This window comes from Coptis chinensis, chromosome 7, assembly GCF_015680905.1.
Source record: "Coptis chinensis isolate HL-2020 chromosome 7, ASM1568090v1, whole genome shotgun sequence".
NCBI classification, from domain to species: domain Eukaryota; kingdom Viridiplantae; phylum Streptophyta; class Magnoliopsida; order Ranunculales; family Ranunculaceae; genus Coptis; species Coptis chinensis.
The window spans coordinates 5,000,122-5,026,765 of record NC_141462.1 but is presented as its reverse complement, the minus strand read 5'-3'; the positions used below and the strand labels follow the sequence as shown (position 1 = coordinate 5,026,765).

General features: G+C 35.3%; 1 protein-coding gene and 1 long non-coding RNA gene across 2 annotated transcripts; both read left to right on the top strand.

Annotated features, from left to right (window-relative positions):
• The first annotated feature begins 15,969 nt into the window (after positions 1 to 15,969).
• LOC147485447 (disease resistance protein At4g27190-like) lies at positions 15,970 to 18,260 on the top strand. Its single transcript, XM_086573522.1, has 2 exons — positions 15,970 to 18,084; positions 18,164 to 18,260. Exons 1-2 carry the CDS (start codon positions 16,052 to 16,054, stop codon positions 18,258 to 18,260), a joined length of 2,130 nt encoding a protein of 709 aa, XP_086429648.1. The 5' UTR covers positions 15,970 to 16,051.
• Positions 18,261 to 18,511: 251 nt separating this feature from the next.
• On the top strand, positions 18,512 to 19,227 carry LOC147485446 (uncharacterized). Its single transcript, XR_015202943.1, has 2 exons — positions 18,512 to 18,850; positions 18,962 to 19,227. It is a non-coding gene; the product is annotated as an uncharacterized LOC147485446 (long non-coding RNA).
• The last annotated feature ends 7,417 nt before the right edge of the window (positions 19,228 to 26,644 follow it).

The window sequence follows — 26,644 nt, the reverse complement described above, 5'->3', positions numbered from 1 at the left end:
CAGCTCGACGAATTTTTCTAGCCCGAATCGTCGTGCTCCACCTCTCCAGCAAACCAGTTTCTTTCTCTGCCTCCATTTTTTATATTTTATTTTTCTCTGAACCCTATTTTCCAGAACAGTGTGTTTATATACTTGGGTCCGAAACCCAAGCCCAACACCGACTCGGGCCCAAAACCAAGCCCACGTATCCCGAGTCCAATCAATCAATTTTAAAATAAACAATTATTTAATTAATTAAATAGAAAAATACGTATAAAAAAACACGGGGTGTTATAATATACACACCTTAAAAGGATCTCGTCCCGAGATTCAAGGTAGAGTGTAGATTAACCAAACAAACAGTACGTCAACCAATAAATCTTTACAGAGTATACAGTTAACAACTTATATCCCAACAACTAAACTTTAAGTAATAAGGTATAACATATCAACAGGGAGATTAAATTTAACACATCATTTACAGCTTGCACCCAATAATCATAGTACACCCAATAAAATGAGACATACGTGTATACGCAAGTATACACACCTTAAAAGGAATACACATATACAATATCATATAGATAGGCATACTACTATGCAAATCACATACTTTAAAAGCGTGTCTATAGGTATAGAACCCAAGAAATATGTTTATACGCTAGCATACACAACTCAAACGAATAAACGTAATTAGTTTTCTTCAATTGCCAACACTTAATTAAAATCATTATTTCTCAATTTAGCAAAACCCATATTCTTCAAGTTAAATCATACTAAGAAGGCAATGTAGTTCCTTTCACACCGAGGCAGTTAGTTCCACTCTTAGTATTTCCCAACTAATCCAAGGCGTTTAAAAATAAATATATATATATAATAATTTTCTTTTCAACGATCTTCCTTGTCAAAACTTTTCGTTTAAAAACTCATAGGTTTCATCCACCATCTTGGTGTTTACACATATATCAACATTTCTCTCAGTGTCTCACAAACACCACATGTTCGAAAATAAAAAATAAAAGCGATAGACTGATTCATATTATCAACGGCCTACACTATGTCCACCATCACATAGGATCAAACACCTACAATGTGATGCATGCATACTGGCTCACACACCAACGATATGCAAGTATACACTGGTTCACACACCAACGATGCATACTAACTCTCTACCATCACATAGGATCAAACACCAACGATGTGTGGTATGCATACTGGCTCACACACCAACGATATGCAAGTATACACTGGTTCACACACCAACGATGCATACTAAGAGATGTTATGTATATTGGATCACACACCAACGATATATACATAACTTGGACAATATCAAATATTTCAAATCCAACCTTTATCAAAAGGGTTTCCTTATTCCTTGATAATTCCAATTTACTCAAATATGAAATTTTAAAATACCAATTTCTTATTTAACCAATACTTACTTAAAATCGAAACTCATTATGAAAACAACACTATAACATCTTTGAACAATTTCAATTATAAATTTCATAAGAAACTAACTATTAAAACAACCAAAGATTTTATTTTCATAATCATACGATACTTGCTTATATGCTAAGTACCAATAAAGGAAACTAGCAAACAACAAATTCAAACATACCTAACATTAACCGGTCTTAGTTCTTCCCATAGTGTCCCAACCGTCCCACATTTATAACACTTGCCTACTAGTTCATTTGGTTTAGAACATCTTGAATAGTATGTCCAACCTCCCGCTAGCTCAAACAATTACCATCAAATCTCTTTTAGCGAAGCACTCAAGGTCCTTATCCACATGCTTACTTGTTTGCCTATTATATGGGTGATGCTGACTTTTTCTCTGCCCTTGACGTGGCTGACTAGAAATAAGGTGTAAGCTGGCTTGTTTTGGGGCATTCTCTTTAATCTTCTCATTTCCGGGTCTATTGTCCAATTGTTCATATCTTAATGCCAAATCTAACACACGATCGAAAGTTTCTGAATCAAAGGGTATCAAATAACTCGATAGATATGGCTCTAGTCCACGGATGAACTTCTGGTTCTTCTTTACTTGGGTATCCACTAGATAGGGAGCATACCTCGATAGTTCATTGAACTTAGTCACATACTGAATGCTTTTCCTCCTTGGGTCGATGAAAGAATTCCTCAATTAATTGCTCTTTAATAGCATTAGGAACAAACCTTCCCTCAAATCTTACTTGGAAATCCTCCCAAGTCATATTTCTCGCGACATCCACATTATCCTTGATAGACCTCCACCAAAATAAAGTCAACCCTCCAACCGGTGAGAAGCCAACTCCCCTTACGCACCTCAGTGAGTTGCATCTTAGCAAACACGGACTCACACATAGTAACCCATTTCTCAGCATCAATGGCCCCTTTCTCTCCCTTGAACTTCTGGCCTCCTAAAGTAACAAAATCCTTGTTTCTCCTAGCAAAAGGATCTCCTAGATTAGCATGTTGACCCCTCTGAATAGTTTGCACCAACTGAGTTAATATTGATCCCAAATTAGCAGATATGGTATTACTTCCAGTACCAGTAACGTCATTGTCATCTCCAGCCATCACCTAACAAAACTAACTTCTATTAGTACTTCAAACATCTTAAACTCAAACACACCCAATCACCACATTCCGAGGATCACCTAGACCTTCCAAATCTAGGCTAACCTAAGCTCTGATACCAAAATGTCACAGCCCGATTTTCTAAACAATTAAAAATAATGAATATTTGAAATATAAATATCTCAAACATCACTATATTCAATTGTCTAAAAACCCAGGCTATGACGGGGTGGATACTACACATGTCAAAACCTAAAACCCACATCATAAATAATCTTAACAACAAAAAAATCTCCAAAATGTCTCTCTTCCATTCAAAAATCACCAATATAAAAATTCTAAGAATAACAGGTCCTCAACATCGTATTCTCATTCCATATGATTATGAAATTACGCTATTACATACTTCCAAAAGAACAGACCTAATAGAATAAACTCCCAGACTGCTCCAGGCGAGAATCCCAATCACACGCCGCAGTTCCACTGCCTTCCACCTATGTTCCCAAGAACACACCCACGTTGCCAAAACAAAGCAAACATGGTTCAGCAAATTGAATTTGCTGGTATGAGTAGACTAACCACATATAAACATTATCATACTTTAATTATCCAAACAATCACTTTATATTTTCCCATAACTTAATCATTTACAGCTTGGAAGACAAGTAGTTCCGTCATTTCAACCGGCATAGCTTCTTCCCAAGCAAGACTTCCATTTATTTTCACTCATTCAAATCACTCGTTTTAATATCTAAATCATTAAATTAAAACTTACCGATATCCACTGCTGTATAAGGGTAGGACCGCGTCCCTGCACAAAATGTTATTACGTCCTACCCTCCTGCAAAAGAAAGTTAGCAATTTTATATACTATATGTAGATATCCTATAGGTATTCCAATGCAAGCCCAAATACACTCGCATAATCAAATCAATTTCTCTTATCAAATAATCATTTACTTTTCTTATACACATATTTCACAACCTATGTACCTTAGGTCATTCCTGCCACATTCAAGGAATACCCAACCCTACATTCCCGTACACTCAAGGAATACAACTAACCCGCAAGGCGAATACCTTAGTTCCTCTCTAGGGTAGTCCAAACAATCTGGTCATTCATAGCACATTCAATGAATACCCGGGTCATTCATGGCACATTCAATGAATACCCCTATATAACGCTAACGGGCCATTTATGACACATTCAATAAATGCCCACCTAACATATGGCATCAACAGTCATAAAACTCAATTATAAAATTTTAGGCGTGGAGAGTTCTAAAAGAGGGGTAATTTTGTTTACGCATTATAGAACTTTATTTCGTGTATTATTTTCGAGAACAAAGGAGTATCTTGTTTCCTGTATATTTTATTTACGCGTTATTAATTTCAGGGATGTCTTAGTGTCATAACGTTGCATATCATAAAATACTGCAAAATCACATAGTAGTTAATACACATACACACGTATATATAGAGGTCTTAGCCTAAAGTCAAGTATGCTAATAGTCCTAGACCTATCTTAATAGCCCAAATCATAATCCGGGTTAAAAGTTAAATTGGGTCAAGTGGTCAAAGTCAAAGTCAACTCTGGTCAACAAATCATCTAACCAAAACCCAAAGACTAAGGCCCAAAACCCTTGGCCTTCCCAAGCCCAATCTAAACTTAAACCCCATGAGTGAATATCCAAAAATCACTCAAACCCACTTGCCCTGATTCGCCACAAGCCCAATCTAAACTTATTGTTCATAAATTATAACCTGACCCATTTGAATTTATAAAACCAACCCACAAAATATTAAACCATGGAACAGGAAAAAATATATACTCCTATAACCCTCAAGTAATTTCATTTATTCTCACATTTAATTATTCGAATAGTATTTTATACTACCCGTAGCTATCGGTATATATATCCATCAAATAGTACCAAGTGTATCTAATATCATTAGCAAAAGAAGAGTACCCGCAGCTATAACCCGAACCTTACCAGGAAAAGCTTAAGCTTAATTATCTTGTCGACATCTCAAAAGCAGGCCACACCAACCCAAAGACCAACGGTTATTTCTACCACACTCACCCATATAAAACAAAGTATAGTCAACAATCAAATTAATCAAAATAGTGGTCAAAAGTTTATTCCAAACATTCTAATATGATCTGACAACATCAACCGGGCCCCCCATCTTGTTTTATTACCTTAACAGTAAACAATAACTTTAGATAGCCACCCGGAAACCATTCACCAAAAATAAAAATGAATACCCGAAGATATTACCCGTAGCTATCTAATGTGTAGTAAGTTCGACCGTCACGGGTTTCTAAAGCACTTCTAATGAATGACCAACAGTTAGCATCCACATATATATACCACACGAAATATATAGGTATATAGACAATAAGGATAATTTCGCAATAGCAGTAACACAGTATGATCGATCAAACTAACGATACTTGGTTTCATCTTAACGTTCCAATAAATCAAAGAACTAAAATTACTAGTAGAACACATATATAATTAAATCACATAGTTTTCTTAACAGAAAGAAAGATTAGCCTACTCACCTTAACTAACAGCTCGACGAATTTTTCTAGCCCGAATCGTCGTGCTCCACCTCTCCAGCAAACCAGTTTCTTTCTCTGCCTCCATTTTTATATTTTTATTTTTCTCACGAACCCTATTTTCCGTAGCGATTATTGTGTTTATATACTTGGGTCCGAAACCCAAGCCCAACACCGACTCGGGCCCAAAACCAAGCCCACGTATCCCGAGTCCAATCTGACGAATTTTTAAAATAAACAATTATTTAATTAATTAAATAGAAAAATACGAAAAAAACACGGGTGTTATAATATACACACCTTAAAAGGATCTCGTCCCAGATTCAAGGTAGAGTGTAGATTAACCAAACAAACAGCGATCGTCAACCAATAAATCTTTACAGAGTATCTGAGTTAACAACTTATATCCCAACAACTAAACTTTAAGTAATAAGGTATAACATATCAACGGGGAGATTAAATTTAACACATCATTTACAGCTTGCACCCAATAATCATAGTACACCCAATAAAATGAGACATAATGTGTATACGCAAAGTATACACACCTTAAAAAGGAATACACATATACAATATCATATAGATAGGCATACTACTATGCAAATCACATACTTTAAAAAGCGTGTCTATAGGTATAGAACCCAAGAAATATGTTTATCGCTTAGCATACACAACTCAAACGAATAAACGTAATTAGTTTTCTTCAATTGCCAACACTTAATTAAAATCATTATTTCTCAATTTAGCAAAACCCATATTCTTCAAGTTAAATCATACTAAGAAGGCAATGTAGTTCCTTTCACACCGAGGGCAGTTAGTTCCACTCTTAGTATTTCCTAACTAATCCAAGGCGTTTAAAATAAATATATATATATAATAATTTTTCTTTTCAACGATCTTCCTTGTCAAAACTTTTAGTTTAAAAACTCATAGGTTTCATCCACCATCTTGGTGTTTACACATATATCAACATTTCTCTCGTGTCTCACAAACACCACATGTTCAAAATAAAAAAAAATAAAGCGTTATAGGTGATTCATATTATCAACGGCCTACACTATGTCCACCATCACATAGGATCAAACACCTACAATGTGATGCATGCATACTGGCTCACACACCAACGATATGCAAGTATACACTGGTTCACACACCAACGATGCATACTAACTCTCTACCATCACATAGGATCAAACACCAACGATGTGTGTATGCATCTTGGCTCACACACCAACGATATGCAAGTATACACCGGTTCACACACCAACGATGCATACTAAGAGATGTTATGTATATTGGATCACACACCAACGATATACATAACTTGGACAATATCAAATATTTCAAATCCAACCTTTATCAAAAGGGTTTCCTTATTCCTTGGATAATTCCAATTTACTCAAATATGAAATTTTAAAATACCAATTTCTTATTTAACCAATACTTACTTAAAATCGAAACTCTGTTATGAAAACAACACTATAACATCTTTGAACAATTTCAATTATAAATTTCATAAGAAACTAACTATTAAAACAACCAAAGATTTTATTTTCATAATCATACGATACTTGCTTATATGCTAAGTACCCAATAAAGGAAACTAGCAAACAACAAATTCAAACATACCTAACATTAACCGGTCGCGGTTCTTCCCATAGTGTCCCAACCGTCCCACATTTATAACACTTGCCTACTAGTTCATTTGGTTTAGAACATCTTGAATAGTATGTCCAACCTCCCCGCCAGCTCAAACAATTACCATCAAATCTCTTTAGCGAAGCACTCGCCCTTATCCACATGCTTACTTGTTTGCCTATTATATGGGTGATCTTGACTTTTTCTGCCCTTTGCGTGGTGACTAGAAATAAGGTGTAAGTTCGGCTTGTTTTGGGGCATTCTCTTTAATCTTCTCATTTCCGGGTCTATTGTCCAATTGTTCATATCTTAATGCCAAATCTAACACACGATCGAAAGTTTCTGAATCAAAGGGTATCAAATAACTCGATAGATATGGCTCTAGTCCACGGATGAACTTCTGGTTCTTCTTTACTTGGGTATCCACTAGATAGGGAGCATACCTCGATAGTTCATTGAACTTAGTCACATACTCTGTAACAGTTTTCCCTCCTTGGGTCAGATGAAAGAATTCCTCAATTAATTGCTCTTTAATAGCATTAGGAACAAACCTTCCCTCAAATCTTACTTGGAAATCCTCCCAAGTCATATTTCTCATCCATCCACATTATCCTTGATAGACCTCCACCAAAATAAAGTGAACCCTCCAACCGGTGAGAAGCCAACTCCTCATACTCAGACACCTCGGTGAGTTGCATCTTAGCAAACACGGACTCACACATAGTAACCCATTTCTCAAAGATCAATGGCCCCTTTCTCTCCCTTGAACTTCTGGCCTCCTAAAGTAACAAAAAATCCTTGTTTCTCCTAGCAAAGGATCTCCTAGATTAGCATGTTGACCCTCCGAATAGTTTGCACCAAACCGAAGTTAATATTGATCCCAAATTAGCGATATGGTATTACTTCCAATTACCGATGCGTCATTGTCATCTCCACCATCACCTAACAAAACTAACTTCTATTAGTACTTCAAACATCTTAAACTCAAACACACCCAATCACCACATTCAGGATCACCTAGACCTTCCAAATCTAGGCTAACCTAAGCTCGATACCAAAATGTCATACCGATTTTTCTAAACAATTAAAATAATGAATATTTGAAATATAAATATCTCAAACATCACTATATTCAATTGTCTAAAAACCCAAAGCTATGGCCGAGGGTGGATACTACACATGTCAAAACCTAAAACCCACATCATAAATAATCTTAACAACAAAAAAATCTCCAAAATGTCTCTCTTCCATTCAAAAATCACCAATATAAAAATTCTAAGAATAACAGGTCCTCAACATCGTATTCTCATTCCATATGATTATGAAATTACGCTATTACATACTTCCAAAAGAACAGACCTAATAGAATAAACTCCCCGGACGCTCGGTGAGTGAGAATCCCAATCACACGCCAAGCGGTTCCACAGCTTTCCACCTATGTTCCCAAGAACACACCCACGTTGCCAAAACAAAGCAAACATGGTTCAGCAAATTGAATTTGCTGGTATGAGTAGACTAACCACATATAAACATTATCATACTTTAATTATCCAAACAATCACTTTATATTTTCCCATAACTTAATCATTTACAGCTTGGAAGACAAGTAGTTCCGTCATTTCAACCGGCATAGCTTCTTCCCAAGCAAGACTTCCATTTATTTTCACTCATTCAAATCACTCGTTTTAATATCTAAATCATTAAATTAAAACTTACCGATATCCATCTTTGTATAAAGGGTAGGACCGGCGTCCACAAGACAAAATGTTATTACGTCCTACCCTCCTGCAAAAGAAAGTTAGCAATTTTATATACTATATGTAGATATCCTATAGGTATTCCAATGCAAGCCCAAATACACTCGCATAATCAAATCAATTTCTCTTATCAAATAATCATTTACTTTTCTTATACACATATTTCACAACCTATGTACCTTAGGTCATTCCTGCCACATTCAAGGAATACCCAACCCTACATTCCCGTACACTCAAGGAATACAACTAACCCCAAGGGCTTAATACCTTAGTTCCTCTCTAGGGTAGTCCAAACAATCACGGTCATTCATAGCACATTCAATGAATACCCGGGTCATTCATGGCACATTCAATGAATACCCCTATATAACGCTAACGGGCCATTTATGACACATTCAATAAATGCCCACCTAACATATGGCATCAACAGTCATAAAACTCAATTATAAAATTTTAGGCGTGGAGAGTTCTAAAAGAGGGGTAATTTTGTTTTTGCGTTATAGAACTTTATTTAGGTGTATTATTTTTCGAGAACAAAGGAGTATCTTGTTTCCTGTATATTTTATTTACGCGTTATTAATTTCAGGGATGTCTTAGTGTCATAACGTTGCATATCATAAAATACTGCAAAATCACATAGTAGTTAATACACATACACACGTATATATAGAGGTCTTAGCCTAAAGTCAAGTATGCTAATAGTCCTAGACCTATCTTAATAGCCCAAATCATAATCCGGGTTAAAAGTTAAATTGGGTCAAGTGGTCAAAGTCAAAGTCAACTCTGGTCAACAGTCAATCTAACCAAAAACCCAAAGACTAAGGCCCAAAACCCTTGGCCTTTCCCAAGCCCAATCTAAACTTAAACCCATGAGTGAATATCCAAAATCACTCAAACCCACTTGCCTCGATTCGCCCAAGCCCAATCTAAACTTATTGTTCATAAATTATAACCCCAACCCATTTGAATTTATAAAACCAACCCACAAAATATTAAACCATGGAACAGGAAAAATATATACTCCTATAACCCTCAAGTAATTTCATTTATTCTCACATTTAATTATTCAATAGTATTTTATACTACCCGTAGCTATCGGTATATATATCCATCAAATAGTACCAAGTGTATCTAATATCATTAGCAAAAGAAGAGTACCAAAGAGCTATAACCTAACCTTACCAGAAAAAGCTTAAGCTTAATTATCTTGTCGACATCTCAAAAGCAGGCCACACCAACCCAAAGACCAACAGTTATTTCTACCACACTCACCCATATAAAACAAAGTATAGTCAACAATCAAATTAATCAAAATAGTGGTCAGCGAGTTTATTCCAAACATTCTAATATGATCGACAACATCAACCGGGCCCCATCTTGTTTTATTACCTTAACAAGAAACAATAACTTTAGATAGCCACCCGAAACCATTCACCAAAAATAAAAATGAATACCGAAGATATTACCCGTAGCTATCTAATGTGTAGTAAGTTCTCGACACGCGTCACGGGTTTCTAAAGCACTTCTAATGAATGACCAACAGTTAGCATCCACATATATATACCACCACCTAAATATATAGGTATATAGACAATAAGGATAATTTCAAAAATAGCAAGTAACACAAAGATGATCGATCAAACTAACGATACTTGGTTTCATCTTAACGTTCCAATAAATCAAAGAACTAAAATTACTAGTAGAACACATATATAATTAAATCACATAGTTTTCTTAACAGAAAGAAAGATTAGCCTACTCACCTTAACTAACAGCTCGACGAATTTTTCTAGCCCGAATCGTCGTGCTCCACCTCTCCAGCAAACCAGTTTCTTTCTCTGCCTCCATTTTTTATATTTTATTTTTCTCTGAACCCTATTTTCCAGAACAGTGTGTTTATATACTTGGGTCCGAAACCCAAGCCCAACACCGACTCGGGCCCAAAACCAAGCCCACGTATCCCGAGTCCAATCTGACGAATTTTTAAAATAAACAATTATTTAATTAATTAAATAGAAAAATACGTATAAAAAAACACGGGGTGTTATAATATACACACCTTAAAAGGATCTCGTCCCGAGATTCAAGGTAGAGTGTAGATTAACCAAACAAACAGTACGTCAACCAATAAATCTTTACAGAGTATACAGTTAACAACTTATATCCCAACAACTAAACTTTAAGTAATAAGGTATAACATATCAACAGGGAGATTAAATTTAACACATCATTTACAGCTTGCACCCAATAATCATAGTACACCCAATAAAATGAGACATATGCGTATATGCTAAGTATACACACCTTTAAAAGGAATACACATATACAATATCATATAGATAGGCATACTACTATGCAAATCACATACTTTAAAAGCGTGTCTATAGGTATAGAACCCAAGAAATATGTTTATACGCTAGCATACACAACTCAAACGAATAAACGTAATTAGTTTTCTTCAATTGCCAACACTTAATTAAAATCATTATTTCTCAATTTAGCAAAACCCATATTCTTCAAGTTAAATCATACTAAGAAGGCAATGTAGTTCCTTTCACACCGAGGCAGTTAGTTCCACTCTTAGTATTTCCCAACTAATCCAAGGCGTTTAAAAATAAATATATATATAATAATTTTCTTTTCAACGATCTTCCTTGTCAAAACTTTTCGTTTAAAAACTCATAGGTTTCATCCACCATCTTGGTGTTTACACATATATCAACATTTCTCTCAGTGTCTCACAAACACCACATGTTCGAAAATAAAAAAATAAAACGTATAGACTGATTCATATTATCAACGGCCTACACTATGTCCACCATCACATAGGATCAAACACCTACAATGTGATGCATGCATACTGGCTCACACACCAACGATATGCAAGTATACACTGGTTCACACACCAACGATGCATACTAACTCTCTACCATCACATAGGATCAAACACCAACGATGTGTGGTATGCATACTGGCTCACACACCAACGATATGCAAGTATACACTGGTTCACACACCAACGATGCATACTAAGAGATGTTATGTATATTGGATCACACACCAACGATATACATAACTTGGACAATATCAAATATTTCAAATCCAACCTTTATCAAAAGGGTTTCCTTATTCCTTGGATAATTCCAATTTACTCAAATATGAAATTTTAAAATACCAATTTCTTATTTAACCAATACTTACTTAAAATCAAAACTCTGTTATGAAAACAACACTATAACATCTTTGAACAATTTCAATTATAAATTTCATAAGAAACTAACTATTAAAACAACCAAAGATTTTATTTTCATAATCATACGATACTTGCTTATATGCTAAGTACCAATAAAGGAAACTAGCAAACAACAAATTCAAACATACCTAACATTAACCCGGTCTGGTGCTTCTTCCCATAGTGTCCCAAACCGGCCCACATTTATAACACTTGCCTACTAGTTCATTTGGTTTTAGAACATCTTCGAATAGTATGTCCAACCTCCCCAAGCAGTTCAAACAATTACCATCAAATCTCTTTTTTAGTAAGCACTTTCAGCGTCCTTATCCACATGCTTACTTGTTTGCCTATTATATGGGTGATGTTTGACTTTTTTCTCCGCCCTTTGACGTGGTGACTAGAAATAAGGTGTAAAAGGGCTTGTTTTGGGGCATTCTCTTTAATCTTCTCATTTCGGGTCTATTGTCCAATTGTTCATATCTTAATGCCAAATCTAACACACGATCGAAAGTTTCTCAATCAAAGGGTATCAAATAACTTCGATAGATATGGCTCTAGTCCACGGATGAACTTCGGTTCTTCTTTACTTGGGTATCCACTAGATAGGAGCATACCTCGATAGTTCATTGAACTTAGTCACATACTCTAATGCTTTTTTTCCTCCTTGGGTCGATGAAAAGAATTCCTCAATTAATTGCTCTTTAATAGCATTAGGAACAAACCTTCCCTCAAATCTTACTTGGAAATCCTCCCAAGTCATATTTCTCGCACATCCACATTATCCTTGATAGACCTCCACCAAAATAAAGTCGACCCTCCAACCGGTGAGAAGCCAACTCCTCGCTTCACCTCGGTGAGTTGCATCTTAGCAAACACGGACTCACACATAGTAACCCATTTCTCAAAGATCAATGGCCCCTTTCTCTCCCCTTGAACTTCGGCCTCCTAAAGTAACAAAATCCTTGTTTCTCCTAGCAAAAGGATCTCCTAGATTAGCATGTTGACCCCCTCTCAATAGTTTGCACCAACCGAAAGTTAATATTGATCCCAAATTAGCGGATATGGTATTACTTCCAAGCATCCGAACGCGCCATTGTCATCTCCGGCCATCACCTAACAAAACTAACTTCTATTAGTACTTCAAACATCTTAAACTCAAACACACCCAATCACCACATTCCGGATCACCTAGACCTTCCAAATCTAGGCTAACCTAAGCTCGATATCCCACGTACCGATTTTTCTAAACAATTAAAATAATGAATATTTGAAATATAAATATCTCAAACATCACTATATTCAATTGTCTAAAACCCAAAGCTATGACGCCAAATGGATACTACACATGTCAAAACCTAAAACCCACATCATAAATAATCTTAACAACAAAAAATCTCCAAAATGTCTCTCTTCCATTCAAAAATCACCAATATAAAAATTCTAAGAATAACAGTCCCTCAACATCGTTATTCTCATTCCATATGATTATGAAATTACGCTTATTACATACTTCCAAAAGAACGGACCTAATAGAATAAACTCCCCGGACCGCTCCAAAGAGAATCCCATCACACGCCCTTCGTTCCACCGCCTTTCCACCTATGTTCCCAAGAACAACACACCCACGCTACCAAAACAAAGCAAACATGGTTCAAAGAATTGAATTTGCTGGTATGAGTAGACTAACCACATATAAACATTATCATACTTTAATTATCCAAACAATCACTTTATATTTTCCCATAACTTAATCATTTACAGCTTGAAGACAAGTAGTTCCGTCATTTCAACCGGCATAGCTTCTTCCCCAAGCAAGACTTCCATTTATTTTCACTCATTCAAATCACTTTCGTTTTAATATCTAAATCATTAAATTAAAACTTACCGATATCCATCATCCAGATAAGGGTAGGACCGCCCCTCACAAAATGTTATTACGCCCTACCCTCCCCAAAAAGAAAGTTAGCAATTTTATATACTATATGTAGATATCCTATAGGTATTCCAATGCAAGCCCAAATACACTCGCATAATCAAATCAATTTCTCTTATCAAATAATCATTTACTTTTCTTATACACATATTTCACAACCTATGTACCTTAGGTCATTCCTCGCCACATTCAAGGAATACCCAACCCTACATTCCCCGCATACACTCAAGGAATACAACTAACCCATGCTAGGCTTAATACCTTAGTTCCTCTCTGGGTAGTCCAAACAATCTGGTCATTCATAGCACATTCAATGAATACCCGGGTCATTCATGGCACATTCAATGAATACCCCTATATAACGCTAACGGGCCATTTATGACACATTCAATAAATGCCCACCTAACATATGGCATCAACAGTCATAAAACTCAATTATAAAATTTTAGGCGTGGAGAGTTCTAAAAGAGGGGTAATTTTGTTTACGCATTATAGAACTTTATTTCGTGTATTATTTTCGAGAACAAAGGAGTATCTTGTTTCCTGTATATTTTATTTACGCGTTATTAATTTCAGGGATGTCTTAGTGTCATAACGTTGCATATCATAAAATACTGCAAAATCACATAGTAGTTAATACACATACACACGTATATATAGAGGTCTTAGCCTAAAGTCAAGTATGCTAATAGTCCTAGACCTATCTTAATAGCCCAAATCATAATCCGGGTTAAAAGTTAAATTGGGTCAAGTGGTCAAAGTCAAAGTCAACTCTGGTCAACAGTCAATCTAACCAAAAACCCAAAGACTAAGGCCCAAAACCCTTGGCCTTTCCCAAGCCCAATCTAAACTTAAACCCATGAGTGAATATCCAAAAATCACTCAAACCCACTTGCCTGATTCGGCCCAAGCCCAATCTAAACTTATTGTTCATAAATTATAACCTGACCCATTTGAATTTATAAAACCAACCCACAAAATATTAAACCATGGAACAGGAAAAAATATATACTCCTATAACCCTCAAGTAATTTCATTTATTCTCACATTTAATTATTCGAATAGTATTTTATACTACCCGTAGCTATCAGGTATATATATCCATCAAATAGTACCAAGTGTATCTAATATCATTAGCAAAAGAAGAGTACCAGCAGCTATAACCGAACCTTACCAGGAAAAGCTTAAGCTTAATTATACTGTCTGACATCTCAAAAGCAGGCCACACCAACCCAAAGACCAACAGTTATTTCTACCACACTCACCCATATAAAACAAAGTATAGTCAACAATCAAATTAATCAAAATAGTGGTCAGCGAGTTTATTCCAAACATTCTAATATGATCTGACAACATCAACCGGGCCCCCCATCTTGTTTTATTACCTTAACAGTAAACAATAACTTTAGATAGCCACCCGGAAACCATTCACCAAAAATAAAAATGAATACCCGAAGATATTACCCGTAGCTATCTAATGTGTAGTAAGTTCTGACACGTCTGGGTTTCTAAAGCACTTCTAATGAATGACCAACAGTTAGCATCCACATATATATACCACACGAAATATATAGGTATATAGACAATAAGGATAATTTCGCAATAGCAGTAACACAGTATGATCGATCAAACTAACGATACTTGGTTTCATCTTAACGTTCCAATAAATCAAAGAACTAAAATTACTAGTAGAACACATATATAATTAAATCACATAGTTTTCTTAACAGAAAGAAAGATTAGCCTACTCACCTTAACTAATTTCGGACGAATTTTTCTAGCCCGAATCGGTCGTTCTACCTCTCAAGAAACCGGTTTAACTTCTCATTTTTATTTTTTATATTTTATTTTTCTCGAACAACCCTATTTTCCGAATCGGTGTGTTTATATACTTGGTCCCAAACCCAAGCCCAACAACACCGACGGCCAAAACCAAGCCCTCCATCGTATCCCGAAATTCAATCCGGCCAATTTTTAAAATAAACAATTATTTAATTAATTAAATAGAAAAATACGTATAAAAAAACACGGGGTGTTATAAAATTACTGTCATAGAATGAGAGTGGAAGGTAATGTCAGAGAACAAGGAAAAGAGAAAAAGTAAAAAAGAGAAAAGTGAAGCCAGAAAAGCGAAGAAGAGAGAGAAAATAATAATTAAAGCGTTTCTTGCTACTTTACTTCCTTTTTTATTTTATTTTCCGTACGATTTTTTTTTGCAGCCAATATCCTAAGTTCCTAACATAGCATCCGTTTATAAAAGAGCTCTCTCGGCAAATATGTGTATCTCATCAAGCAAACAACTAATAAGCTCTTCCTTTCCAAACATCTTCCATTTCATCATTTTGTAGTTTTTAATCACACCAGATAACTACAATGGAGGCCGGCAGTGCCGTTGCTGGAGGAGTAACCGCGCCTGTTATTACTCATGGTGAACGTGAGCTTAATTATATTATCCGTTTCGAAAGAAATATCAAAAACCTCGGTGACAATATTGATACACTAGAAGCAAATAGAAGAGATGTTCGGTCCTGGGTCGATGCAGCTCGGAATAATAACCATTTAATAAGGAAGACTGTCGAGACATGGCTGCGACAGGCAGATCGATTATTTGAAGAAGCAACACAGCTAAAAAGCGAAGCAGGAGATATTAATAGCTGGTGGAAAGGGTGGGTTACTTGCTCTCGTTTCAGTCTTGGTAGAAAAGCAGCAAAGAAAAATGTTGATATACAGAAACACTTGGGAGAGGGGTCTAAGTTTGACGAAAATAATGTGTCCGACCCTATGCCTGCTCAAAGCTATGGACCCGAGCCTATTGTTGGTTTTGAAAATTTTGCATCAAGGGAGGCGACTAAATCGAAAGTCATTGAGGCATTGAAAAATGATAAAATCAGTTTAGTTGGGATATTCGGGATGGCGGGAGTTGGCAAGACCATGTTGATGCAAGCAATAATGGCACAAGTGAAAAAGGAGAAACTCTTTGATGAGTTTGCGAGTGTTGTCGTGTCTCAGACGCCCGACTTGGAAAAGATTCAAGATGCTATTGCAGAGAAATTGGACCTGAAATTTACAGGAAATCTCAGGTCTACAAGAGCAGCACAACTGTGGCAGAGACTTAATCAAGGAAGAAAGACTCTTTTGTGCTTAGATGATGTATGGGAGCCGATGGATTTAGTTAAAGTAGGCATTCCTTATAAAAATGCGGGAAATCGCTGCAAGGTCATTTTCACAACAAGGATCCAACAAGTGTGTGAAAGTATGGAAATGGACGAAAAGATTGAAGTTGAAGTCTTATCGGAAGTAGACTCATGGAATCTATTTCGAAGTAAAGCTGGTGGTGTTGTCGATCTTTTCAAAACGGTTGCTGGAAACATTGTAAAGGAATGTAGAGGTTTGCCCTTGGCAATCGTTACCTTGGGTTTGGCTTTGAGAAACAAGGACAAAATTGCTGTTTGGGATGATACACTAGCACGACTAAAGAAGTCAATCTCTGAAAAGATGAAGCCTGTCAATGCTTCCATAAGATTGAGCTATAACTTTATGCAAGATGAGACCACCAAAATGTGCTTCTTATTTTGTTGCATGTTTCGAGAAGACTTTGAGATCGCAACTGATGTGCTGTTTGATTACATGATGGGAGAAAAGCTGATTAGAGATGTAGACACTTTCGAGGAGGCAAGGAACAGATTGCATGCTACAATTGAGAAGCTTACATCTGCAGGTTTGTTGTTGAAAAACTACTATGGACGCATTATGATGCATGATGTCGTCCGCGATGTGGCAGTATCAATTGCATGTGAAGAAAGAAATGAATTCATTGTTAAAGCTAAAATGAGTTTTGACGAGTGGCCAGATATGGAGTTGGAAAAATGCAAGCGATTGTCATTGATGGATACAAAAATTAGGTATCATCCTTTCCCCTCTCAGATTAAAGCTCCAAACCTCTTAACCTTATCTTTTAATTGCTTCAATGATTTAGATGAAATTCCTTCCAATTTTTTTCAAGAAATGACAAACCTTTTGACTCTAGATCTAAGTAACACCAATATTAGATCACTTCCAGCATCACTCTCAAGCCTTACAAACCTCCGTACGCTTCGTATGAATTGGTGTTATAAGCTGACGAATATATCCCCAGTTGTAGAACTTAACCGCCTTGAAATACTTTATCTTAATGAATCTGGAATTGAAAATTTTCCAGAAGAGATGGGTAGGCTAACTAGTCTGAAGTCGTTGAACTTTTTAAGAACAACCACGCCTTATACAACCATCTCACCGAAAGTTATATCAAGGTTGTTTCGGTTACAAGAATTCTCTGGAAATTATATAGAAAATCTCCAATTCTCTTCAGAAAACGATGCTAGTCCATTTAAAATTTCGCTGGGAAAACACGATATTTCATACTTCAGGTACCACATGGAAAGGACGGAATTCCGGAGAAATTTGTTCCTTACACTCTCATCAATTTCAATTTCACATTTGATCCAGGTGTTGTTACCGAAAACAATCTTCTTGTATTTACAATGTGAGGGGATTGAGAATGTGCTACAGCTTGATAAAATTGAGGTATCATTCCCTAATTTAAGGGTGTTAGCCGTAGAAAAGTGCGGCAAATTAGTCACTCTTATACCTTGTCGTGATTTTGTACCGGAAAGTGTCGATCAATATGAGGGAGATGGCGTGGAGCAGGGGTCGTCTTCGACCCGACTCTGTTACTTGCCACCTTCTCCAATTTTCCATAATTTAACACATTTGACTATTGGAAATTGCATGAAGTTGAAGCACCTCTTCCCATTGAGAGTATTTCAACATCTTTCCAAATTGGAAAGGATGTATGTGGAAAGTTGCTCCGCTTTGGAGATACTGTTTCCAGATGACAGTGATATGGAGAGTGGAGATGTAGAGAAAGACAAGGCCAGTCACCCTCTTCTGAATTATTTCGGTCTTTTAGATTTACCAAAACTGTTAAGTTTCAGTGGAAGCGATTCACTTGTTGTTGATTGGCCCTCCGCAAAATATATACATGTGGGTCACTGCTCGAATTTGAAGAGACTACCCCTGGGTACTCACAGTGTACCCAAACTTGAAGAATTTACTATTACGGACCAAGAGTGGTTCAATAAGCTGGAGTGGGACGACCAAAGAATCAAGGCCGAATTGCAAACCCTTTTGAAGGTGAAGTGCTAAACCTTGTTCCACTTTCTTTATTTATGTTTCATCCACCTCAATTTTATTTTTGGCACAAAATATTCTTCTTTTCAACTCATACAAGATGACTTTATATAGGTAATGGAAGATTCCGATGAAGCAGCAGATGCAAAAATAATGGAGGCAATCTCTCGTGCAGATGAAGATTCCGATGAAGATTCCACCTGACCTCAAGAAATTTAATCATCTACTTCATGCAAGTTTGATTTACTTTTTTTGGACTTATGGGAAATGTTTGCCCAACTCAAACTTGAAATATTGTCCTGGTCGTGTTCTGCCTATGGCCAAATGGCAAAGAATTTACAGAACAACTTAATGAAAAGAAGAGGATGATGTCTTGGTCACTTGGTGGAATAATTATAATCTTCTTTATTTCAGATAATTTATCCGAACGTCCGGAGGTCTCTTGGGGCGGGGGAAAAAAATTTCTGACTTGGTTTTCCACTGAAATAAATTCAAATCTTCCTCTTCTCAGCTAAAATCTTCATATTACGAACTCCAATTTCATCTTCCCATTCAAATTTCATCTTCTCTGTCCTTCCTTCTTCCAGGTTTTGGCTGCTTCGGGTCTTCTTTCTCAGCATTCCCGTCGCTAGCAGTATGCCAGTATTCTAGTAGTACTGATTGGAGTGGCTCAAAAGTTTGTCTAAGGTGAATAATTGGATATATATTCTTCTGTATTGTTTCGGTCAATAAAACAAAATGGTAATTGGGTTTGTTTGTGATTCTATTCTATTTAATGAAATTCATTGTAGTAATACTAGTAATAAGTGTTATGTCCATAGCATTTACAATTCAAATATTTTTGGTCGACACCATAGCAAACAAAAAGTGGCTTTAAAATATTTTTGAGAAATGAAAAGAACAAGAAACCAAAGAAAGGTTTGCTGGCGATGCTTTTCTAAGGGTAAATTTGATATCCAAGTAGTAGATTCTTGCATTCTGATTTTCTTAGTCAAGAATAGCTGAGCATGAAGCATGACGTTACCAAAATTCAAGTTTGTTTTTTTTGGTGAACAAGTTAACAACCTGAAATTTAAGTTCGATAACTCAAGTTTGAATAAAACATTTTGGTGGTTCTGCTACTACTTGAGATTTAAGTATTAATTACTTTTAATTACAGTCTCAAATAAGTGATTTTTCTTTTCTTTTTTAAATAATGACTTTGTGATTTGCTCTTACCGCAAGTGTTAACAACAGGGCCAGATCTTAGATGATTTGGTACTGCTAATACTCTGAAATGTTCAGAGCATTGCAGTAAAACAAGAAAAGAAACAGTCTGGTGAAGGCACTTTGAACTTTTGAAGGCAATGTATTTGGGATAATTATAATGAAAACACAATATTCCCTAACACTAATATAACATTCCTAATATAACATCTATAATAATATTATAACATCTATAATAATATAACACAATAATATAACGTCATGTACCACTGCTGGTACATGACTTTGAGATGTCCCAACTTTTACCTTAAAAGCGCATTAGAGTATAGATTTCAGACGAGTTTCTTTAGTTCGTAGCTATCCTATTTCAGCTTTTAAAAGAAAAAATCACAGTAATAATCTAAGGCAAATGGCAATATATGTGTGAAATATATCCTACATATAACAGTGTATCCATTAATTCAACACAGGTCCAACATAAATTCCAAAGTAACATAACATTTTTTTTTTCCGATAATGGAAGTAACATAGCATATTGGTACGAAAAAAAGTAATATTATTGCTTATCATAATGTCTCTTCCATGAGAATCAGAACATATTCACTGATACATCATACATCCGTTTCATCAAGGGCTCTGAATCCAAACTCAACTTATTGCATTATTTGTGTAGTTGTGTACATATATCAAGCATCAATGTGCGATCCAAATTAAAAAATCACCGCCAAATTTTTGGCTTTTGGAGTCTTCTTTGGCAGGAACCAGATTTACATTAAGTTATATTTTAGAGGCATCTGATGTGATTCTGCTTAAAGCAACGGCTGCCTTTGAGCCAGATGCACGTCCCAAATGCTTGCAGATGAATTCCCCAGCCGTCATGAGCTTGCCAAGGTCTACATTGGTTTTCACGCCAAGCCCATTGAGCATGTACACCACATCCTCTGTCGCAACATTCCCAGAAGGACCTTTAGCATACGGGCAACCTCCAAGGCCCGCAACAGATGAATCGACAATACTGATTCCCATCTGTGAAGAAAAAAAACTTTTAGCAGTAAGGAACAGTTCAATGTATGAATTTTCCAATACACTGAAGCTACAATCGAGCCGTAAGGAACTGTTTCACAAAAAATTTAGGAACATAAGCTTTCTGATGCATAGGAGGACCATGTCCTACCAACTGAAACAGTGTTCCGTCTTAATAACCAAATTGCATAGACATTTTGAGTATGTACAGATTTCCCAATCCATTGATTACCATTTACCAATTCTACTTCAGAATCATTCATGATTTAGCATGCACTTTGATTCATTTGCCGAATATAGATGATATAGAGTGGGGGTTGCCCTCAAGTCCTCAACAGCCTCATTCCTGTTTTCTCTCTTCTCATCCATCTTTTACACAAATCTTAAAATGTTTCCACTGGTCCAACCACTTTACCTGAGACTTTACTGAGTTCGTTATATTTTTGTGAAATTTAGTAAACCCTCGTGCTTTAGTCAATAGGGGTGCAAATTAGAAGACATAGCATGCGAGCTTGTGGAGGAGAAACTTTTTATTTGAACCTTCTAAGGTTTCTTTTTAACCTCTATTTCTATTTTGGCAATCAAAGGAGTGAGAAATTATACCCCTATTAGAAAGAGGGTGAACTAGTGTTACCCCCTACTTGATGAGCCAATTAGGATTTCCCCTCATTGGGAAATTAGGGTCTCCCTCCAAATACACAAAAAAAAAATTCGGTTAATCCAGTTTGACTTTTTTTTTTGTGTATTTAAGGAGAGACCCTAATTTCCCATTTAGTGGGGGGAAAATCTTAATTGACTCATCTAGTGGGGGGTAATATTGGTTAATCCTTAGAAAGATACAATCAACTTAACAAAACAGCTCGGTTTCCTAACTCGCAGCTGAGATTCAATCTAAGGGTGGATAAGTCAAGGGTTGGGACGGCGTGGGTAGGATTGGCATATTAATCGGAAAAACTGACGAAACCTTCGTTATACATTTGTTCTCTCTCCCCCGACCTTTCGGAAATTAAAAAATTAATTGGGACTTAATGGTGAAAACCTCTTGGGTTCTCTTTCCCTCCAGCGTGAATTTTTTTTATCTATCCAGCTTTGGGTTCAATCTAATTTTACAGGTATTAAATCCTATGTCTTCTTCTTATTCCAAATAACAAGAGTCTATTTTTTTTTTTTTAGTTAATAACTATTTAGTACGACGAACTTTCAGTTTGTTTCAATTTAGTACGTCAAGATATTTTCCATCCAATTTCACTAACGGCGTTAGCACTATTCACATGAACAATGTTTTTTCACTATTCACGTGAACAATATTTTTTCATTATTCATGTGAACAGTGTGTTTTTTTTTTTTTTTTTGTAATAATCTTTAATCAATCTTAAAAATTAATTCTTTAATAAAAAAATAAAAAAACACTGTTTATGTGAATAGTTTTTTTAATAAATAATTAATTTTTAAGATTGATTAAAGATTATTACAAAAAAAAACACACACACACATGCGCGCGGACATGAACAATGTTTTTTCACTATTCATGTGAACAATGTTTTTTTGTAATAATTTTAAAATTAATTCTTTAATAAAAAATAAAAAATATTGTTCACATGAATAGTATTTTTTAATAAAGAATTAATTTTTAAGATTGATTAAAGATTATTACAAAAAAAACACACACACACACATACACACACTAACACGAACAATGTTTTTTCACTATTCACGTGAACAATGTTTTCCTGTAATAATTTTAAAATTAATTATTTAATAAAAAAATAAAAACACTGTTCACACGAATAGTGTTTTTTAATAAAGAATTATTTTTTAAGATTGATTAAAGATTATTAAAAAAAAAAGTTAACGTAAATAGTGAAAAAACACTGTTCACGTTAATAGTTTTTTTGTTTTTTAAGATTGATTTAAAAAACACTGTTCACATGAATAGTGAAAAACAATGTTAACATGAATAGCGCTAACGTGAATAGTGCTAAACGCTGTTAGTGAAATCGGACGAAATTGGATGGAAAATGTCTTGAGGTACTAAATTGAAACAAATTGAAAGTTCATTGTACGAATATGCGAGAAACAAAGTTCAGGTACCATTTAGAAAAAAAAAAATGAAAGTACATGGTACTAAATATTCATAAACTAATTTTTTTTTTCCCACCGCTACATCCACTCCTCTCTGGGTTTTACACCAATCTTCTTCCACTTCGATTTTGTTTAATCCACCTATTTATTATTAATAACCTTAATAGATTACTAACATTCAAAAGATTGAAAAAAAGTTAAAAGATTTCTTACATTTTACTGATCAATGGATGGAGTGCAATCAAGGTAATGTACTTTATTTTCATTGTTTAAGAAATGGGGTTGTATCAAACTTTGATTTTTATTCGTCTTTTGTGTAGTTGGTTTGAAGACGAAAGAATGTGTTGTGCTGGCTGTCGAAAAACGCATTACTTCGTCATTACTGGTAGAGGTAAGTTTACTACTGGTAAATTCATAGTAGAAATGGTGTACACATGCAGTTATGTAAAATGTCAAATTTTGAGAGTCTTTCGTTGATGAGTTGAACAATTTGTTTTTCATGGTATATATATTGAGTTGCATTCAATATATATTGAAAGTGGTGTTAAGAAAGTTGTGTTTTAGGCTTAATTTGGGCTCGCTTAAACGCATCCCTTGAATTCCTTAAATTTTACATTGTATCCACTACTTAAGTCGTACTACTTAATGGAGATGTTTGTCCTTGAGCGCATTTTTTTTTACACGTTACTTTAGTAGTCTTTTGAACACCACTGCATTAGTATGATTAGATTGCTCCAAAACTTCCTTGGAAATTATTTCACTTAGCAATCCTCGAGGACTTCTTTTTTATGGTATTATATTTTCTTGGGGTTGATCCAAAAACTTTATTTCTTTTGGTAGGGTATCATAATTTGTCAATGAATGATTTGGTGACCCTTAAGATAATATATTGGTAGGGTATCATATTGATTTATAGTCTTCTTCAGATCATTGGTGTTGAATATATTGTGTTTTATCCCAAGCGTTGGCATAAGTTGATTTATATTCTTCTTTATATCATTGGTATTGAATATATTGTACGTGTTGATTATATTGAGTTTTATCCCAAGTGATTTATGTCATTGAATGTTTTCTTTTCTACCTTTTCAGTGAGCTTCAGAGTGATGTATTGAGAGAATGTGTCACCCAGATCATGACTGCCTCAAAGGAAAAAAAGAAATAAAATTTGTGGAAACAGTTGAACTTCAGATTAGGCTGAAGAACTATGACCCACAGAAAGACAAGCGTTTCAGTGGTTTTGTAAGCTTCCCCATATCCCTTGGCCTAAAAAGAAGGTTTGTATGTTTGGTGATGCTCAACATGTTGAAGAAGTAAGTATTGGTGTACTTTAACATATAATTTTTGATACAGAAGTAAATTTCTCATGTGTGTGTTATGACTTATGACAAATTATTTGAGATGCGGTTCCATTAATTATATGTTCAAGACAAATTTTATTTTTTTTCCTTTTTTTTTTGAAGGACAACTGCTCTAAGGTGAAATTTTTGTGTACCACTAGAATTGTGCCAATATATGTTCTATGGATATATGCTCTGCACACATTTCTATTATATAAATCACCTTTGTTGTAGTTTTGGTTTGGGAATGACAGTACTGGATTAGGTATGTTAAAGAGGATGTGAAGTCTCCTTTTATTTTTGTGATTGAGGTTAAACTAAATAAGTCGTGTGAGGCTCACATGTAGTATGCAGAAAATTTAGAATTTTGTTCAAGTTATTTGACTTGGGGCCACATATACTTTTGATTCACAAAATGGGTTGGATACCAAGTTGGAGAAGTCAGGAACACAATTGAAGGAGAGGAAGAATAGGGCTAAGAAGATCCGTGGAGTTACTGTAATTTCAAATATGTGGTTGTACAAGACTCCCTGTTTCACCTTTGGCATAATTCTTATGTCTTTTCCTGTTTTGCAGACCAAGGCCGGGGATGATGCCAAGGCTGGAAAGAAGAAGTTAAGTGGATGATCAAGATGTGTCTATGGCTCCTGTTTTTGTTGCATTTGGTTTCATTTTCTTTATGAGTAGGAAAGACATGAAATTATTGTTTTGGTAGTAGAGCCCATCTGTTAATTCTTAATTTTAAGGTCTTGCGTAACCATACCATCTCCACTAGTTTTTGAACCCGTCCTACGAACGGGTATCATTTAATAATATTATTTTAGAATATAAATTAGAAGTCTTTCATCCTTTAAGATTAATTTGAACTACTACACACGACAGTGCACATTTACAATTTTTGCATACTTATGGCGCATTAATCCTGCTTATTGTCATAATCGTCTATCTATTAGTACTTTCAGACTTTTTAGAGAGAGAGAGTGAGTGAGTTTGGATTATTTGTTCTCTTGAGTAAGTAAAACTATCTATGTTGGACTTTTGGTAATGAATCCCGTTTGAAATTCCATCTTCATATTTTTTTAGAGACATCTGCCATTAGAAGAAAGTCATGATACAATTGGAATTTGTGCTAGTTATAATTAGCACCTCATGGGTGTACAATTCAAACAATAATGTTCTTCAAGAAACATGGTAAAATCATGAGAAAACAAATGCATTAGTGGTTTAGTTTGCTCCAAAACTTCAAATGAACAATGTGTATGAAAAAGACTTGATATTTTGTTGCATTGGGCCTTCTTGGTTGGTTGGATAGAATAAGCTCGAACCTTAGACATTGTAAATACTATTCAAGCTTCTGATTTTCTCGTCTGGTTGGTGCTTTGGGATTGATCCAATTTTTCCGTCTCGTGAGTGTTTTGCATCAAGCTTCTGATTTCCCGTCTCATGGTTATTTGAAATTGATCCAATTCTTTTTCATCAAACTTCTGATTTCCCGTCTTGTGTGTGTTTTGAAATTGATTCAATTCTTTAACATCAAGCTTCTACTTTCCCGTTGATTAATCAAGCTCCTGATTTCCCGTTGATTAATCAAGGTGATCTATAATAGCCAACTGTGTACATAGATCCTCCCGCAGTGTCTCTGCAAAAAATAGCAATAAAAATCAAATTCACAAATGCTTCTATTAGTTATCAAATTATAATATTATAGTTATATATGATTTTAACTATTTGGGATTATCGAAAACTTATAAAAATACCTTGAAATGACATGTGATGAGTCATTTTAATAGTCTGATCTGATCCACTAAAACCATCACATAAACCAAAAAAAAACTTCTAATCACCAACAAAATAAAACTATAGATAGGCAACTGTGCTAGATGTCCTAATAGTCGTTAGTCCACTTTGATTATCACTAATACGCACCAGTCCACCAATTCCAGATTTATCCACACTGTAAAACTGGTCTGTGTCTAAATTTGAGATCGAGTGTTTTGAGAGAAGCTAGTAGACCGGTGTCTTAATTCATGGGTGGTTGAAAAAACTTACACAGGATACTGGATATAACCATCAGCATGTTAAATATCCTTTCTTATCTAATAAACCCCTAATGATACAGATAAATCAATCAATGAAACTTATAATGTCA

Excerpts from the sequence above, each read along its gene's own strand:
- LOC147485447 (XM_086573522.1), top strand. The coding sequence starts at position 16,052 with ATGGAGGCCGGCAGTGCCGTTGCTGGAGGAGTAACCGCGCCTGTTATT. Across the intron at positions 18,085-18,163 it reads CACGATATTTCATACTTCAG|GTGTTGTTACCGAAAACAAT; the intron begins GTACCACATGGA and ends CATTTGATCCAG.